General features: G+C 46.3%; 3 protein-coding genes across 3 annotated transcripts; all 3 read left to right on the forward strand.

Moving 5' to 3' along the window:
• The first annotated feature begins 893 nt into the window (after positions 1–893).
• Positions 894–2,703, forward strand: LOC134516451 (alveolar macrophage chemotactic factor-like). Its single transcript, XM_063336638.1, has 4 exons — positions 894–1,088; positions 1,199–1,325; positions 1,426–1,509; positions 1,711–2,703. The coding sequence occupies exons 1-4, from the start codon at positions 1,019–1,021 to the stop codon at positions 1,727–1,729; spliced, it is 300 nt and encodes a 99-aa protein (XP_063192708.1). The 5' UTR covers positions 894–1,018; the 3' UTR covers positions 1,730–2,703.
• Positions 2,704–8,917: 6,214 nt separating this feature from the next.
• On the forward strand, positions 8,918–10,017 carry LOC134516761 (C-X-C motif chemokine 2-like). The gene is made up of 4 exons (XM_063337335.1): positions 8,918–8,987; positions 9,108–9,234; positions 9,329–9,412; positions 9,761–10,017. The coding sequence occupies exons 1-4, from the start codon at positions 8,918–8,920 to the stop codon at positions 9,777–9,779; spliced, it is 300 nt and encodes a 99-aa protein (XP_063193405.1). The 3' UTR covers positions 9,780–10,017.
• A 5,510-nt stretch (positions 10,018–15,527) lies between these two features.
• Positions 15,528–16,502, forward strand: LOC134516197 (interleukin-8-like). The gene is made up of 3 exons (XM_063336145.1): positions 15,528–15,549; positions 16,135–16,261; positions 16,415–16,502. The coding sequence occupies exons 1-3, from the start codon at positions 15,528–15,530 to the stop codon at positions 16,500–16,502; spliced, it is 237 nt and encodes a 78-aa protein (XP_063192215.1).
• The last annotated feature ends 1,339 nt before the right edge of the window (positions 16,503–17,841 follow it).

Raw genomic sequence — 17,841 nt, forward strand, 5'->3', positions numbered from 1 at the left:
CCATAAACATGTCATAAATCAAAGCAACACATAACAACACATGGTACAAAAAAATGACCTAGAAGCTTTAGGGATACACAAGGCGTCGGAGTTGCTGGGGCAAGACACATGGCAGCCTGATGCAGGAACAATTTGATTTGAACTCCACTCATGTTCGCAAGTACCTGTGGAAGAGAGCGAAATAAATGGCTGCAAGAAAAGGACGTGCAAAATCATATTTCCGAAACTAATTACAAAAGAAAGTGCTTTGACCATAACTGAACTAAACCTGTGTGTAAATAAAGCTCAGAAAAACTGCGTCTCATTTGCTTTAAAAGCTCCCAGAAAACTGGGGTTTTGCTGCTTTGTTACAAAAGTTAGCAAAATGCCTTGACAGTCATGAAGACAGAGTGACCCATCTGTGCAGAAGAGTGGAACAGAGGGCTTCAATTAGTTGAGTATAGGTATAGAAATTTTAGTGTCTCCTAGTTGCAGAAAAAACAGATTTGCAGTTTTCAAAAGGCAGGTGAACAAAGGGGAGCCCAGGGAAGCAACCCCCACGGGATGAGGGTCTGTAGTTGTACAGGATGAGACAGCAAGGCAAGCTCCAGAGCCCAAACCCTCCTTCGGCTCAGCACCCTGCACCGAGGCCGGCTGAAAACAATCCCGGATGCCCAAAAAAGAGCCTCAGGTCCTTCCAGAGAACGGGGTGAGCCTCCTCGAGGTCGCGCTGAGCGATGCTCGGGTCCGTGCAGTGCCACGCTTCCCCCGGACCCCCCGCAGCGCCCGGAGCCTCTCGGCGCAGGGAGCAGCCCCCTTCTCCCCCCGCCCCGCTCCTTCAGCACCCGACAGCGGCGCTGGAAAGGGGCCACCGGCCGCCCCACCGCGGCAGAGGGAGGTGGGAGCGGAGCCCAGCGAGGTATAGCCCCCGCCCGGCCCCACTCGGCGCCCGGGAAATTCCCCGCCAGCTCCCGGCGGGAGATAAAAGCACCGGGGGACAACGGGGCGGCACAACCGGCTCCCGCCGCAACCACCAGCCATGAGCCCGCACCTCCGCCTCCTCCTCCTCCTCCTCCTCCTCCTGGCCGCCGCCGCCGCTCTCTGCCGGGGTAAGCGCGGCCGGCTCCCGGCGGGCGGGCGGGTCGGGTCGGGTCGGGCCGGGCCGGGGGGCGGCGGGGGGTCCCGGGCCGGGGCTCAGCGGTCTCCTGCCGCCCTGCAGGCGCGCCGCCGGCCGGGGAGCTGCGCTGCCGCTGCCCGCGGGCCGTGTCCGAGGTGATCTCGCCGCGCCGCCTGGCCCGCGTGGAGCTCGTCGCCGAGGGGCCGCACTGCGCCGTGCCCGAGGTCATGTAAGTGCCCGGCCCCGCTCCCCGTCCCGGCTCCGGCTGCGGCTCCGGCTCCGGTCCCGTCGCGGTGCCGGTGCCGACCTCAGCCCCTCCTCACCCGCAGCGCCACGACGAAGCAGGGACAGACGATCTGCCTGAACCCCTCCGCGCCCTGGGTCAAGCTCATCCTCACCAGGATCCTCAAGAGGTACCCGCCGGGGTGTCCCCGTCCCGTCCCGGGCAGGAGCGGGGCGGCGGCGGCCCCGGAGGCAGCACGGGCACCCAAAGCCCCCGGCAAAGCGGGGGGAGCCTCTGTCACCGCCCCCGTACCCCGCTTCCGAGCCCGCTGAAGGCCGGCGGGCGATGGCAGGCAGCGCTGATCTCTGTCTCCTTGGGTTTTTGCTTTCAGCTCAACACGGGAGAACTGACCGGGGAGAGAACCTCACTGGAGAAGACACTCAGCCTGGGGCTTCGGGGCTTTCTCCTCTTGAAATGCACTGCGTCTCAGCTCAGCCTATTTATTATTAAATATTACATATTTAATGTAATGATACCTGATTGTATTTATTTAAATATTGCGAGTACTGCATAGGATGTATCTTCAATTTGGACATTGTCTGAAAAGCACAATTCTAAGGGCCGTACTAATTTACTGCCTTTAAAACCTTGCTTTCAGTGTGTTGTGCAGGAGAAAAAATACAGGGAATACCCTGAATTCTTTCACAGGAAAAAATTGCCTGGGCTCCAGCATCAGCAAACAACTGATGAGGCCTCAGCGTCAGCATGAAGTGTATTGCCATGCTGCACGCCTTTGTAAGGACTCGAGTAACTCATATAGAAACACTTAGTCTACATAGCAGCTCGGAGTAAAGAAGGCAACTGCTGCCTCCCAAAACACGTCTTTGGCTTGTTTTACACATCGTATAGCTACGTGCCTGGAAAAAGCCTTTCCAAGGAAAAGCCGTGCTGCCTGCTGTGTCAGAGCCAAAGGTTCGCACTGCAATGCAAGTTCACCAGAACTTCTGGTTCCCCTCCCCTGCCAGAAGCCCCGCTGTGCACAGCACTGCTCACCTTGTGCGTCTGCATTTTCAGGGAGCCGGTGGGTTTTGCTCCTTGCAACCTTAGACATGTGATGTCTTTTTTTGTATGGCATAATGTCATCATTTATATAAAGCTGTATGTAAGTGAACGTGCTGTTGTGCTGATGGATGTTTATTTGTTCTAGTCCAAATTCCTTTTGGAATTGTATATATGCTGTTTCCTCTGCTCTTCATAGGTCTGTCCAGCAGAACATTAAAAAGAAAGGGGATCTAAACTACTTTTAAATACTAATATTTAAATGTCATCATGGTGAGACCATATGATTTCTATTCATCTACTCATTTTCCAAAATGTTGAAGAAACCCTCATCATTATATATGTACAATTATTGCATAGAGGTATCGTACATCCAAAATAACTGTAATAAGGTCCTGTAAATAAAACGGAACATTTTTTTCTAATGTTTTTATTACTGTATGTGTTTCATAATTAAGAATTTTTCCCTTATTCCTTACAGTTTTGCTTTGTAAAAAAAAATATTTAGTTACGCTTGCCGGGTGTCTGTTTCCATGTGTTAACATAAAAGACAGATCTTACAAAGTCAAATCTTGTTGGCTTAGTTAATGGCTAGTATAAGCTGTGCCCATCAAGCCACTTTCGCCATTCCAAAACTACAATCCTCAGCGTTCCTTTGCCTTAGTGGGAGTTCTGGACTGAGAGCAGTAGGACTGAGCCTCTTCTGTTTGGTCCCATTGTAAGAAAATGAAATTATTTGGGAAGCTGATGTGAAAAGCACCAGGACTCCATTTTCCTCCCTTCCATCTCACCGCAGTCACCCAGAAGTTGAAAACTGGGATAGAGACAACAGGACATGGAGCAACGAAATCCCTCTTTCCCACACATATCCCCAAAATATTTGTGCCCAGTTTCTGGATCCTTGTGAAATGAGGAAAAGGACAGGTTTCATATGGCCAAACGGTGCAGACCTTAGCAAGGTTACGAGAAAACTGTTCCTCAGGCAAACTCTCTCCTAAGTACATTCTGGTCACGCTGGCATTTGTGATGGCTTCAAAAAGGTAATTCTCGGCCTCCGTCAAAAACATGACCAGGCTGGACCTTATCCTTAATAAGAGGGAAATTGTTGAGAACCTGGAATTTAAAGCGACTACAGAACTTGCAAATTGCCTGGTTGTTCCAGTAAGAAATGCACCCTGCAGCCGTGCAGTCGGAGTTGTGTGGATGTACTACAGTACCTGTTGTTTGCAACACCTGACATTGCCCTGAGGCTCCTGTCCCTCTTTAGGACACACATGCACTTTTTTAACAAAAATCTCTTAGCGAGGCCATTGCTCCAAGCAAATTCTGCTGCTGCAATGGGAAGGAAGGCACGCTCCTCCCTTCCTCATATTGACATTGGTCAAAAAAGGCTGGAGATAGAAAATTCACAACAGAGTAGCAAAGTGGGCAGATTTCCAAAGCTGTCTGGTGGAGCAAAGAGGAGATGCAGCCGCCCCAGCAGTCCCTGTGTGACCTTTGGAATCCTCTGACTACCGGGGCACTTCTAAGTGGCCAGCGGAGACTGTGAGGGAGACAAACTAAGGGAGAGCCCAAGCTTGACAGTGATTCTCAACTCGCTTTGAGAGAGGCAGCAGGATTTCAGCGTTCTTGTCCTCATCTGAGTATCTTTCTTTCCACATCCCCACGTGTCCCCCCCATCTCCTCAGTGCACACACATTTAAGCGGGTCTGGGATGGTTGGATATCCTTTTCACACTACCCCTGCCAGCTGTCTGTAGGTGCCACAGACAACATGGGGATTTTCTGTCTGCACAGCTATTTTGCAAATATGATTACTTTACTTGGATGACCGCCTAGGAGTGAAACAGAACTGAAAGCCAGTTCCACATCTGTTTGGCAGCATCCAGCCTGGTTTTCTTAGTAAATAAAGTCTATGATGTGATGAAGTTGCCTTGATTGTTCTGTATTCCTCTGTTCCCCTGGCAACTTTTGAGTCTTGGACATTTTCAAAGTATTACAATCAAAGATATTAACTTCATAGATGTTGTCTGAAAGTCTGCGGGTAGCTGTAGAAATTGCCATTGGACTCACGTTGAGGAAAAGACTGCAGCATAAGACATGACACACTTTCATAACACACTAGAGAACTTAAGGTAGAGGGAGAAAGAGAAGTTATGAATACCTTAATTGGAGGAAGTTCCTTGGTTGGATTCTGTACCTAATTAGACATCAGAGAATCCAATCGCAAAACTCAAGTCCATTCAAAATCAGTTTTGTCAGTTCTGCTACTTGTTTGCTCAAAGCACCTTAATCATGCATTGCAATAATCCTCACCTAGTGGGAGCAAGGGTCAGGTCTACCATATCAGTGTCAAGGAGAGGTTAATGTTACTGGGTGTTCCTTCAGTTTCCTAAAAATATCGTCCATGCAGAGTGGCAGGATGAGCTGTGCAAATTGCACATATTCGTTACGTTACAACACGCGTTCTTTTTCTCTTTGTCATCAGATAGACCTCTTGACACACTAACCTCATCACAGGTAAATGCTTTTAAAGTTACTCCTCCTCCTTGGGCTTCCCTGTCATAATCACTGGTATAAGAAAATTACCCGATCTGCCTCTCTTTCTTATCCCTAATTCCAGGAGGAACCAGTGCAAGAGGAGAGCATACCTACGGCCTTGCATCACGCTAACTGGCAGTGGACCACTCAGCCTCTCTTATCTCTCACCGGTAACTAATGACCAAGCGTGGCCAACTGGTTGTGTCAATTAGAGAAGGGAGGGGAATCTCCCTGTAGCCGGAAAAGTCTGGCCAGGAGGTAGGGCTGATCCTGTTTGCAAAATTCAGCTATTTGCCCAGGGCATAACCCTTGAACAAGTTCGTTCCTTTGGGATAATCCTGAATTACTTTCCTCTTAACTTTGTTGAGTGTCTATCTAAAAGCGACAGCGTGGATCACATATTCATAATTTCAACGGCCTCCTAGTCACAGGCTTCATTAAAGATTATTGTATTGGCTGCAACACAAAGGAATAGTTGCAGGATATTGTGAGCACCGGTGCGAACAGCACAAAGTGTTCTTGTTTCACAGGGACAGAGACAGAATCAATGATGCCCATCTGACTTTTTATTGCCTTTTCTTCTAAGACATGGTCCTGGTAGTACTGCTTTGAGTGCAACCTGACGGAGCCAGATGTGTAGGGTTAGCCTAGGGCAGCTTAAAGGGAAGCGATGAGACATTTTCTCAAGTTTCCTCTCATTCTATTGGTATGGCGGGTATTTGCACAAGACTTTCCCCAAACTCCAGCCTGGGCTATAGGTCAGTTGAGGAGTTTGATATGCCAGAGAATGAAGACATTCTAGACCATCAATAAATATTCTTGGGAACGTCAAACAAAATGGTTAATTACATCACAGGAAAATGACTGAGCAAATAAGCTTCTTCATAAGCGCTACAGATGTTACACATTTGTCAACGAGCCACATTTGCTGACTGAAGAGTATTTCCTTTTTGGCACGGTGAAGCAATCTCAGACCTTCTTCACCTCTTTCTGCAGTGAGTTTCTGCTTCCCTGATGCATCATTATTTCATAGTTATGAGCCGCTCAATGCTCAGATGTCCCTTTAAGAGCAATATACCCTAAGAAGCTTATCTGTTGAATGAATGCTGAATCATGTTGTAATTCACATCAAGACCAGTCAGTGGCAAATGAATATATGTGAATGAATTTTTCCTAGTTGAAGAATAATAAAACAGATTGCTCTCAAACACTGTATCGGCACAGGGAGGGGGTGCTAGGCCCAGGAGAACACGGGCGCACTGTCCAGTTGATTTTATGAGCCCTGAACAGATTAAGTTCCAAATCCCACAAACACTTGTCCTCCAGATTTTGAACATGACTGTTCTACCAAAAAGATGGAAACTTTTCCAGTTCACAAGAAGTATAGCTTCACTTGAAGGTAGCTTGGGTTTTTTTAAGGCCCTCTCGATTCTTTGTTCTGAAATCTCCCACTGGAGACAAGAAAGACTGGGAAGCGGCTTTTCAGAGGCTTGAGAAAGGCAAAGGAAAGGAATTTAATTTAAGATCCTGTTGCTGGAGTTGATAGTGTGAACCCACAGGACAGAAGGCCCATTGAAAAGTTTCTCACTGTATGGGGAGTTTGTCACTGCTGTTTTACCAACTGCCTAACTAATTTAATCATTGATACTGCTATGTATTTCATTTAGCTCAGTCTATTCCTGGACATACATTCATCCTAAGAGATTTGGATAAGACCAAAGTAGTTACTCTAATTAAATATGCTCTGTTAATGCAGATTTCTGCATGACACAAGGCATTGGCCACTCTCTGACAGAGAAATCCTTTTCCTCCATGAGACGGGCCCTCAACGTACCATCCATAGCAATTTTCTAAGAGCTCAGACACTGCTGCCCTCCATGAATTGCTCAAAAAAGGGGAAAAATGCAGGTCAGCATGATTTGTTCTTCTATACCTGATCTACGTAAAGTGACAACTGAAGTCAGCGATGAAAGCCAGCCTCATCTACGTTGCCATTGACGTCAGTGCGATGAGGGCTTCATGCAACAAGCAAAGCCTTTACCATGAAATCCAAGACAGCTGCTATTGAGCTGGTGCCTTCCAAAGCAGAAGGCCTGTTTGCACAGAACATTGCCACAAAAAGAAAAACAAACTGATAGCATAGGAAAGATTTTCCCAAATAAACAAAAGCCAGCATATAATGCCATATCTTATAAACAGCCACAAGCCAGGAAACGTTAGTTTATATAGAGGCAGGGGGGTGGGGGGAACCTGAAATATGGGGAGAAAAAAGTCAGAAAAGAGTTCACAGAAACTGTCACATTTTAAAGCTAGTCAGTGTCTTTAAGATCCCTTTGAATCCAGCACACCTCGCATATCACTTCAGGTTCTACTCTGAATATTTTTGCATTGGAGAAACAGGATTCTCAGCATGACAATGTCATTTTTCCCTTGGCACCTTGTAAGGAAATTGCACAACAATAGGCAGGGTTGTAGCTGAGTTTTGGTGTTATGGAGCAAGGACTAGCACCCAGGCCAGCATTTGATAGTTGGTGCTTACCTATTGTGCTAGAACCTGTAGCTCTTTCAGGAAACTCATGAGCAAGGCAGAAGGAATTACAGACGGGTAGGAATTAGGTATTTGCTCCCTACCCTTTGGCAGACTGAGCATGATGAGAGGCAGGAATTTTGGAGAGAAATACAAAGCCTGACTGCTCTGAGATCTTCCCCTCCTGGTTACTTTAGTACTTCCATAACTTCCTGCAGGGTGTCAAAAGAGAAATAGTCAAGTGCCCCAAGGCTTGCAGATCTGACAGACCTAGAGCCACAGAGACTGCTTTGGCGATGCCCAAATCAGTGAATTCACACCTAGCTCCAAGAGGAGAAAAGTCAGCTCATTATTGGCAAGGCAGTCAAATTGGTCAGCGTGCAGGGAAATACCTGACAGACTAATTGTGATCACAAAGTTACCTCTGTTCTCAGCTTCCCTCTTCCCGGAAATATTTTGTAATTAAGCAGAGAGTTGATTTACAAGCTTGCAGACACTGCACTAATAAATTAGTCTGTGTTGTCATGCCCCCCTGCCTAAGTTAAAAGAAATGAGGTGCCCATTGCCTAATAACAAATTGGCTCTTTCGCTGCCCAGACCAAGGAAAATAAATTAACACAATTATTACATCTTTGAAAAGATCTTAGGGGAAAAATTTTATTCACTCTTCGCTGCCCCAGAAAGCACAACAGCAGTCCAAAGAAAAGCTGGAGGGCTGAAAAAAAGCAATGCATGGTCTCCAGCGACTGGGAAGAAAGGGTGGGATGGCTGTGGCACCTCCAGACTGCACCAGCTGCTCAGAGGCACTCCTAGATCCTCTGGCAGACATATGCCTTGACATCTTTCCAGACCGCTGGAGAGGGTGCCTACCACTCACTGCTTTGCATAACATTTGCATAACTCTTTGCTTTTCAGCTGACAACTAAATTCACAGTTAAGTTACTGGGTGCTTGGCAGAGAAACCCAGGTGATAAAATTAAACGTGAACTTATCCCTCGATGCAGAAGACAAGGGATTTTAAGTCTCAGTTTCCACTAGCATCTTTCAGTCTTACAAACTTCAAGCAAACTTGGGCTGGGCTAAATTCAGCCTCCAAATTCTGGTGTCTAAACGACAGTCCTCTCCTGCATGAGTTCCCACCGCTGGCTCCCTGGCACAGCTGGGTAAGCGGAGCAGGCTGGACAGACACCCCCATGCAGATGCGGCGGGGCCGGGAGACTGGCCGGGGCACGGAACCGGGCCCCGCAGCCCGTTCACGCACCCTGCAGGCTGCCGGGCGGTGCCGTGCCGAGCTGGCGGGTGACAGGCAGGGATGAAGGCCAGGAGCAGCCGCTCGGGGATGTGCAGGGAGGAGAGAAAGATGCGTGACAGCGTCTGAATCACGTTTCTCCTGCCCTCCAGCTCCCGGCGGGAGATAAAAGCACCGGGGGACAACGGGGCGGCACAACCGGCTCCCGCCGCAACCACCAGCCATGAGCCCGCACCTCCGCCTCCTCCTCCTCCTCCTCCTCCTCCTGGCCGCCGCCGCCGCTCTCTGCCGGGGTAAGCGCGGCCGGCTCCCGGCGGGCGGGCGGGTCGGGGCGGGGCGGGTCGGGTCGGGCCGGGCCGGGGGGCGGCGGGGGGTCCCGGGCCGGGGCTCAGCGGTCTCCTGCCGCCCTGCAGGCGCGCCGCTGGCCGGGGAGCTGCGCTGCCGCTGCCCGCGGGCCGTGTCCGAGGTGATCTCGCCGCGCCGCCTGGCCCGCGTGGAGCTCGTCGCCGAGGGGCCGCACTGCGCCGTGCCCGAGGTCATGTAAGTGCCCGGCCCCGCTCCCCGTCCCGGCTGCGGCTCCGGCTCCGGTCCCGTCGCGGTGCCGGTGCCGACCTCAGCCCCTCCTCACCCGCAGCGCCACGACGAAGCAGGGACAGACGATCTGCCTGAACCCCTCCGCGCCCTGGGTCAAGCTCATCCTCACCAGGATCCTCAAGAGGTACCACTGCGTTGCGTGCGGGGATGGGATGCGGGACGTGTGGCAGCTGAGACTAATGCAGCCCCTTTGGAGGCCAAGCGTAGCTTTGGCTGGGTTTGAAACCAGTGTGGGCGTGCGGGAGGAACAAGCCACCTTCTGCCGTTGACTTCTTTGGGGAAATCAAAACCCTGCAGGTCAGGTAAAGTATCCACAGCAAATGCAAATGTAGCCGTAGTACAGGGTCAGTGTGGTCCACCATCACACATCTTTTCAGAAGACACAGCTCCTATGGGACTATCTGAGGCATGCATTAAGTCTTAAGGAAAGATTTCCTGACTGGCTTTATAATTTGAATTCTGCCTGTTGCAGTTCACGTAACCAGCTCTGAGGGAAGAAACATCTCCATACGAAGCTACCTGTGTGTGCCAGAAGATACTGGGAAATGGATGCTGGAAGAAGATAATAGCCCGACTGTCTAGTTGTGATGAGTTTGTAGACCAGTCGGTTTAAGTTCAAACCCTCTAAGACTCTCCCCTCCCATTTCTTCCTACGTATGTATTTATTGGTTGAGCTGAAGTGACTGAATCCGTTTGATAAGGCAGCACAGGCTTTGCTAGGTGCCTCTCGGTGACCTTGCTGCAGTTCTCACAATTCGAGTAGCCCCACCTTTGTGCAACCTCCTTCTCTCCAAATACTATTTGCCAACAAGTTCTTATAATTAGCACTAACATCTGAAAAGAAGGCGGGTCCATCGTGAAGAGCATTGTGCCAACGTCTGCAGACAGCCTGCCATACCGAGGTCTGGGTGGGTAGTGTTGGTGATAGAGGGTAATCCATGCATTAGGAATAACAGGATCACCGAGTCCGAGCGCTGCCTGGCACAGCACCTTAGTGCCCATTCAGGATGACATGGGAATAAAAGCTGGTTGAAGCAAGCGCAGCACTGTGCTGCCGTGCTCAATCTGCTGCCTCCGGTGCCTAAGTGAGCCTCGAGCTCACAATGTTTTGCTATATCTTTTTCCCCGCTATAACTTACTAGCATTTGCTGTAGAATGCCAAGGATCCTTTTGCACACGGGAAAGCTTGCTCAAGTCTCACTCTGTTCAATACTTCGGACAGTTTAAGAATTTCCATGAAATTATGGGGTTTCGTGCCGAATTTGTTTTGGTTTCTAACAAGATAATGTTGGGGTTGGTTGGTTGGTTTGTTTGGAAATGAGTTTACATTTAATTATTTGGTATTTATACAGAAGATGTAAAGGAAGAGTAAATGTTCTGAAGAGGCTTAGATATTTTACATCTACTTGTATGACATACTGTCATAATTCATGTAGAATAAGTAATTTTCCTTATTCTGCTTTGGAAAAATTTATGCAAAAAGGTGGATTTATCATGAAATGATAATGTAATTAAATATAACACAATAAAAATATTTTCTTGTTGAAAAATACACTGTGGGGTTTTTTTTGCTGGGTGGGAAGGAGCAACGGTGTCTGCTGCAGTAAGAAACCGTGACAGCTCACAACAGTAAATTTGTTTCCAGAAAAAGAAATTGTTCCGGTCCCAGCTGTAACAAGGAGCACTGACACCTTTTAAAGCAAAGAATCTCCACCTCTGGATTCTTTTTTAGTGCGCATTTCTAGTGCAAACAATATCCCCAATCACTAGGTACATAGTACTTATTTAGTGACAGGAAAATCAATTGCTGTTTGCTCATGAAATTGGACAGAACCTTATCTGAATGTATAAGCATATCCTGCCCTTGTTGACACGACTAATAGAGGGATAGAGTGTTCTCCTGTGACACCTGCAGAAAGCTGGCTCATCCTCGGAACACACTCCAGCTTTTCTTTGAGAGAAATCACTGGAAAGCAAATTCATACGAACAAGGATTGTCCTTGTTCCTCATTTCTTCCTCTTTACCTAGCAAGTAACTGGATGTTACATTTTCGAGTTGAGAACATAGGGAAAAACCTTACTGAATTTTGATAACTTCTTGATGTATAAAATAGCTTTTCCCTCTGTAATGCTAGAATTTTGAAGTCCAATATTTAGCCTGTTGTGGTTGGGAGAAAGTGTTACATCACTCAGAAAAGGAGAAAATATTACCCTTTTTTTTTAGTGATACCATATACCTACTGTTGCTCTTCAAGGGAAAAAGTCTTACTGTATTAAAAACCTTTCCAGTGAAAAGAATTTGTTTTGCCTGACTTATCCATCAGACGAATGCAGAAATTTAGAGTAGTAAAGGGATAAAAAGATGTCTCGCATCTGAGAAAAAAACATGAATCCAATTATGCAATTTTGCAAACATTAAAGAGAGAAAAAATTAGGGGAGAGTGTAAGCTGGACAAAGCCACATGTCAAAAAGCACCAGAGAATGGGCGGGGTTAATTACATATATGTATAAATAAATAAAATAGCTATCAAAGGGTGGATTTTACAATATGACAACTATGTATAGGGAGATATATATACACGCACACATCTCCTTAAATCAACCACATATTATGAAATCACAAAATGACTCGAATGACAGATATTTTACCTACAACTGGCTATTCCACCGGGTCATAATGGGAACTACCTGGAAGCTGAAGGTATTTAAATGACTGGTGTTACTGTTTCAGCCGTATGGTGAAATCCAGCTGCAAGGAAAACCAGCAGCTTCCAAATGACCGCAATACTACTTGTATTTATATATTCAGTGTTTTCCCCCAAAGTCCACATCACTAAGTGAGCAGCTCTGCAGCTGACACCTGCTGGGAACGCAAAACCACATGCCTCCACATTATTTACAGAGGACTGAAGTCAAACTCTGCAAATTCACATACGGACCGAAGCCGAAAGGTTATTTTGCAGGAAATGTCAGCAACTTCTCAGAAAGACATATATACAGATAGACATAGAACAATTCTTTTACCCCGGTCTCCACAGTAACCAATGATACTTTTCTACTGTGAACTATTCACTTTCCAAAAACTCTAAAGTTTTCCATCGCTTTATGAAATAACCTCAGACATCAAAATAATCTTAGAACCGTAGAGCGGCAAGCTTTTCTGGTTTTGAAAGCAAATGCTTTTCTAAATACATACTTTAGAAAAAAACATTCTTACTTGTACTTTTAATAATCCACAATATTGTGATTAGGTACTTCTTAACATTTTTACGTATTTTTTCAGTCATTTTCTAAAATTACCAATTACCTAATTTTAGTCATTTCATGAAATGAGCAATTTCACAATATGCAAATACACACACAAACCCACAAATATCTCTTCATTTTGTGAGCTACCACTCACTTGCATAACAACGGAAAACAGTTCTGCATCGTTGACTGGATGGAATTCAGTGCCTCAGTTTCAGGACTCCTTTCTGAATACAATATTTTAGGTATATGAAAATCATCAGGAATTCTTTACAAGAGAAGGCAGGGCTGGTGTGGGATGGAAAGCAGCCTGCAGTGTGCATGTCTGGTCATAGGCCAGGGGACAGTGACCAGCGGTGTGGCAAATGCATCCTTTTTTTTAACTGTATAACTGAATTTTCCTCTCAGGACAGATACCTAAGAAGAAGTGGGAAGAAGAAATCTGAAAAAAGAGATGTATTCAATAGGGTTAAATGCAAAAGCATAATAAGAGGCAGCCCCTTTGTGCTTGCAAATCTGAAGGGACTTGCAAGAAGCAATCAAATTGTCCTTGACCGAGGAGAACAGAGAAAAACCAAAGAGGGCTAAGGGCATAGAAGGGAGCATGAGGAGATGGTGGCTGTTCCCGGCATTTCCACAGCTGGGGTTTTTTGTGTGTGTTGTGTTGTACAAGTAACTCAAATCCTCATTAAAGAAAATTGTGAACCACACATTATCAGTTCCCTTTTAAAGGAATGGGAGCTGGAATGACAACGTTAAAGCTTTAAGTGCTTTCTGAAACACCACCTAATACTCAGAGGTGTTGAAAACTCAAACCTTCCTAAAATCCTTATTTTTATTTTTATATGGTATGAATAAAAGCAAGAGGTCAGGAGCTGTTTTCTGGATACCAGAGCATGTGGCATGGCATATCTCGTCTGTATAGCCCATAGACAGAGAAGTGTGTTCTCAGCCACAGGATGACTCCCTGGTCTGTTCTGCCCCATGAATTTGCTGGGCATTATATGGGACAGTGGATAAGTCTATGTAAGAGATTCTTAAAAGATCATTATCATAATGTGATAATGCTCTGACTTCCTCAACCTATCCAAATAACAGAATTACCTAGACTTTTGCCAATGCTCTATTAAGTTGATTCTGTCTTGTCTTTCAGCACCGAGAGAAAATTGAGCAAGTACTGAGCTAGAAATGATGACAACTAATGAAGATTAATACCTCTCCCACTGTTTTAACGAGCATGTTGTTCTCTCTTAGTATTTTACTGTTTTCTTGGAATTAAGAAGGAATGAGAGCAAGCAGAGTGGCTCCAACTTACTGCTCAGTTTCAGGTGTGTTAGCACAAGCTGTTTCATCTCAGAGGTTCCCACTACTTGTTCTGGCTGTGGCAAAAGGCAGGAGCGAGAGCAATTCTATCTGTATGGACATGTAAAGCAAATCCTGGAGTATAACAGTGTCAGCGGTCCCATGTGGGTCTGAAGACACAGCAGAGTTTGTTTTCAGTTCACCAGAAGAAGGCACAGAGAGCAGTCATGGATAGCAAGACTCTAATCTCCCTCCTGATTCTCTCTTTTACGGGCAACTTTCCTGGTAAGAAAATTCAATTTCTTTTCCTTTGTATTACAATTCTTCTGTAATACGGTTTAGCTGCACAGAATGTTTTCAAGGTGTGTAGGATTTCCATACTCACACTGTCTTTGAGGTAGCAGGTCACGAAAAACATATTCATGGACTGTGGGAGCAGGGCTATTTCTTGTCTCCTATTCTTTTTCTGCTAGTGGAGATTCACTGACACTGGTGAACTTGTCCTTCCAATATTCTGAGAAAAACGAGATTACAACCAGGCCCTGAGAAGTGATAGCCTGTAACAACTGTGTTGCGTATTGCCTCGCCATCACTTTTCATGCTGCTTTGATCATTAATAGGCCCTGAGATGAAAGCTTGGAATATTCAGCTTCGTTTGAGTCAATCTATTTCTAATCAATAGACATCTGTTAGAGCTCTTCACTGAGAAGCAAGAGGGTAAAAAACAAACAAACTCTGCTGGGAAAGTCCAAAAAGTATTTTGTGGTCAGAAAGTATGCCAAGTTTAGGGGTCTGGAATGCTTCCAAGCTTCAGCACCATGTGGATGCTTGCTCCTACTGTGTCTTGGATTCACGTTGGGATGACACACGTCTGCAGCGTCTTCTGAACCAGAACACAGCTGGATGTGGCCAACCTCCAGGCTGGACAACTGGCTAACAGGATGGCTCTATCATTACACACGCCTGCAGTGAAGCCCTGGCACTGCCTTTGGGACTCTCCTTTTCTTCTCTTGAGCCTGCAGATAGGATGTTGCTGCTCTGCTGTGATGGTCTGTGCTTCCCAATTCCTGACTTTCAAGTCCCTTTATTTCTGCTTTCTGTCAGGTAGGTACAGAGGTGTCAGTCAGCCAAAAGAAGGACTGGCAGATTCATCTGGGCAGAAAAGAAGGGAAATAGGTGGACCACCATATCAAGATACAAGAACTAGCATAGGGTTAGGGAAAGGGGTTTGCTGTTTGGTCTTAAGGGATGTCCAGACTACCCATAGGAAGAGAGGACTGAGATTTCGGCTCCTGCAGCCTTACTCATCTCAGTAAGAGTGTCTGTGTGCCCCACATCCATTTCTTTGGAGCTTGTCTTTGCTTCTTCTTGATACTGCCCTCAAAGTACCGAACCTCCTCTTTCAAATATGTTCCACACTTCAACTGTCAGGAATTTCAAGCTGAAGAGGCAGCTTGCCTTAGCAGGAAAAACAGACAAATGTAAGAGTTGTGATTGTGTTTTTTAACTGTGATACCTGACTTGAAAACAGGGAGATATCCCAGTGTCTGCAGTGGGTGGAGCTGGGAAAGCCCTGGGCTTCATGGCTTGTGATCTTGGGTGACTTCCGTCACCTCTCTGGTACTCTGTGGTCAATCCATAAAGCTGGGATAACGTTTTTTTGGGTTTTTTTCTTCACTAGGACAACATGGGTCTGGAAGGACTGTCAGGTGACAGCAAATTCAGTCCACGGACTTGGGCGCTGTACAATGTGTGGCATAATTTAATCAAATTCCATCCCAAAGCTTGTTGGGCTTCTTGCTCCTAGTACTTACCACGAGTTGCTTCCTCAGAGGGTCCCACACCTTTTCTAGCATCTCGATTAAGCTTCTAAGCTGAATATTTTCATGGCTTTTTCACATCAGGTATGAGTGTAGAATTTTAGCCCAAACAGGTTTCACATCCAGGCTGTATTCATGGGCAGTAGCTGTCTGCCTCTTTGGGTTGCTTTTTCTTCCTCTTATAAGACAGGAGCCCCACATTTCCAGTAGCCCTTCATTGCACTTGATGTTGTGGGATGCCAAAATAATTGCAGTAGTAAGAGGAACTTACAAATTGTTACCTTACAAAGTCTACAGCTCTCAAATGCCCTGTTCTTGCTCAGTGAACATACTACCTTAAACCCATGAATAGCAATGCATTTATACCTTGAGGCATGAACATTTTATCCGTTCTGCTTTCTCTAATTAATATTTTCATTGTTAGTTTGAGGTTCAGTTGCAGACATTATAAGTTTCCCTTTCCTTTCCTCACAGAGATGATGCTGGCAGCAGAGCTGCGGTGTCAGTGCATCCAGACTGCCACAGGATTAACGCTGCCAAAGCAACTGGCCAACGTAGAAATCATTCCTGAGGGCCCACACTGCAACACTGTGGAAATCATGTAAGTAAAGTCAGCAGGCAAGAGAAGTTATGGCTTTACAAATGCTAAAGAGCTGGCTGCCCTTAAGCTTACAGTCCTCAGCCTTGTCTGCGTCCTCCTCTGACCTCCTCAGGTGCCAATATTAACCAAAATGAAATGTTCATTCCAATGCAGAGCAACACTGAAGAACAGCCAGCAAATCTGTTTAGATCCCCAGGCCAAATGGGTGAAGATCGTAATTAACAGGATTCTACAAAGGTAACTGCCAGGATTACCTTTTAACTGGAATTATTCCACCAAGGGGCATATTTTCACCAGTATAAACATCAACGTGTGTGCAATCTTCAACGCTCTTCTCTGAGACCCATTTGAATAGCGCAGGGCTAGGAATACAGGAGACTAGATTTAGTTGATCTTTGGACTAGGCACAAGCAAGGCCTACCTGACATCTCAGTAATTTAAAACAAACAAATGAACTGTTACATGTCACACTTTTCAAACAAGTACATCGATCCAGGGTTCCTCAGGGCTGTGTGTTCAGCTCCACATCGCCAAGGGTAACGTTTGGGCTTTCTGGAGGAACTGCCTTGGAAGCAATAGAGAAGTGTTGTTTAGCACTGCCCTGTGCCAACTGGTCTGCCCAAGAGACAGGATGGTCATTTGGACAAGCTTCTCCGGTGTGTGTGGGTGGGTGTATCTCCTCAGAGATAAATTAAACACAATAGCCTTCCAGGCAAACTTATTCTAGAATAGTTTCAAGTGGTCCCTCAGCACAAGAAGGACATGGACCTCTTGCAGCGAGTCCAGAGGAGGGTCACAAAGATGATCCGAGGTCTGGAGCACCTCTCCTATGAAGACAGGCTGAGAGAGTTGGGGTTGTTCAGCCTGGAGAAAAGAAGGCTCCGGGGAGACCTTACAGCGGCCTTCGAGTACCTGAAGGGGGCCTACAGGAAAGCCAGGGAGGGACTGTTTGCAAGGGCACGTAGCGATAGGACGAGGGACAATGGTTTTAAACTAGAGCAGGGCAGGTTTAGATTAGACATTAGGAAGAAGTTCTTTACAATGAGGGTGGTGAAACACTGGAACAGGTTGCCCAGAGAGGTGGTGGAGGCCCCATCCCTGGAGACATTCAAGGCCAGGCTTGATGAGGCTCTGAGCAACCTGATCTAGTTGAAGATGTCCGTGCTTACTGCAGGAGGGTTGGACTAGATGACCTTTAAAGGACCCTTCCAACCCAACACATCCTATGATTCTATGACTTCCCCCTAGTGCAAATTAAAAAACATTCAACTAAAAGGAAACAGAAAATAATTCTTTAATTTTCCACTAAAAGCGAATCTGTTTTTGTCTGGTTTTGATGTTTGTAAATTAATCTCACTGTTTTGTGCATGCTGTAATTCATTACAATATCTGTATTACAGTTCATCCAAGAAACGGCGTCAGTAACAGAACCAGAGGTCTCTCGGCAAGCAAGAGAAAGCTGCACAGAAAAGTCATTAGCCTTTAAGTGTCTCCAGGGTCAGCGTATTCATCATTTCACTCTAGCTCTTTTTTATCCTCACTGCTCTCCGTGCACAAACTGTTCATCTGCAAAAGGAAAC

This window comes from Chroicocephalus ridibundus, chromosome 5 (assembly GCF_963924245.1).
Source record: "Chroicocephalus ridibundus chromosome 5, bChrRid1.1, whole genome shotgun sequence".
Taxonomy (NCBI): domain Eukaryota; kingdom Metazoa; phylum Chordata; class Aves; order Charadriiformes; family Laridae; genus Chroicocephalus; species Chroicocephalus ridibundus.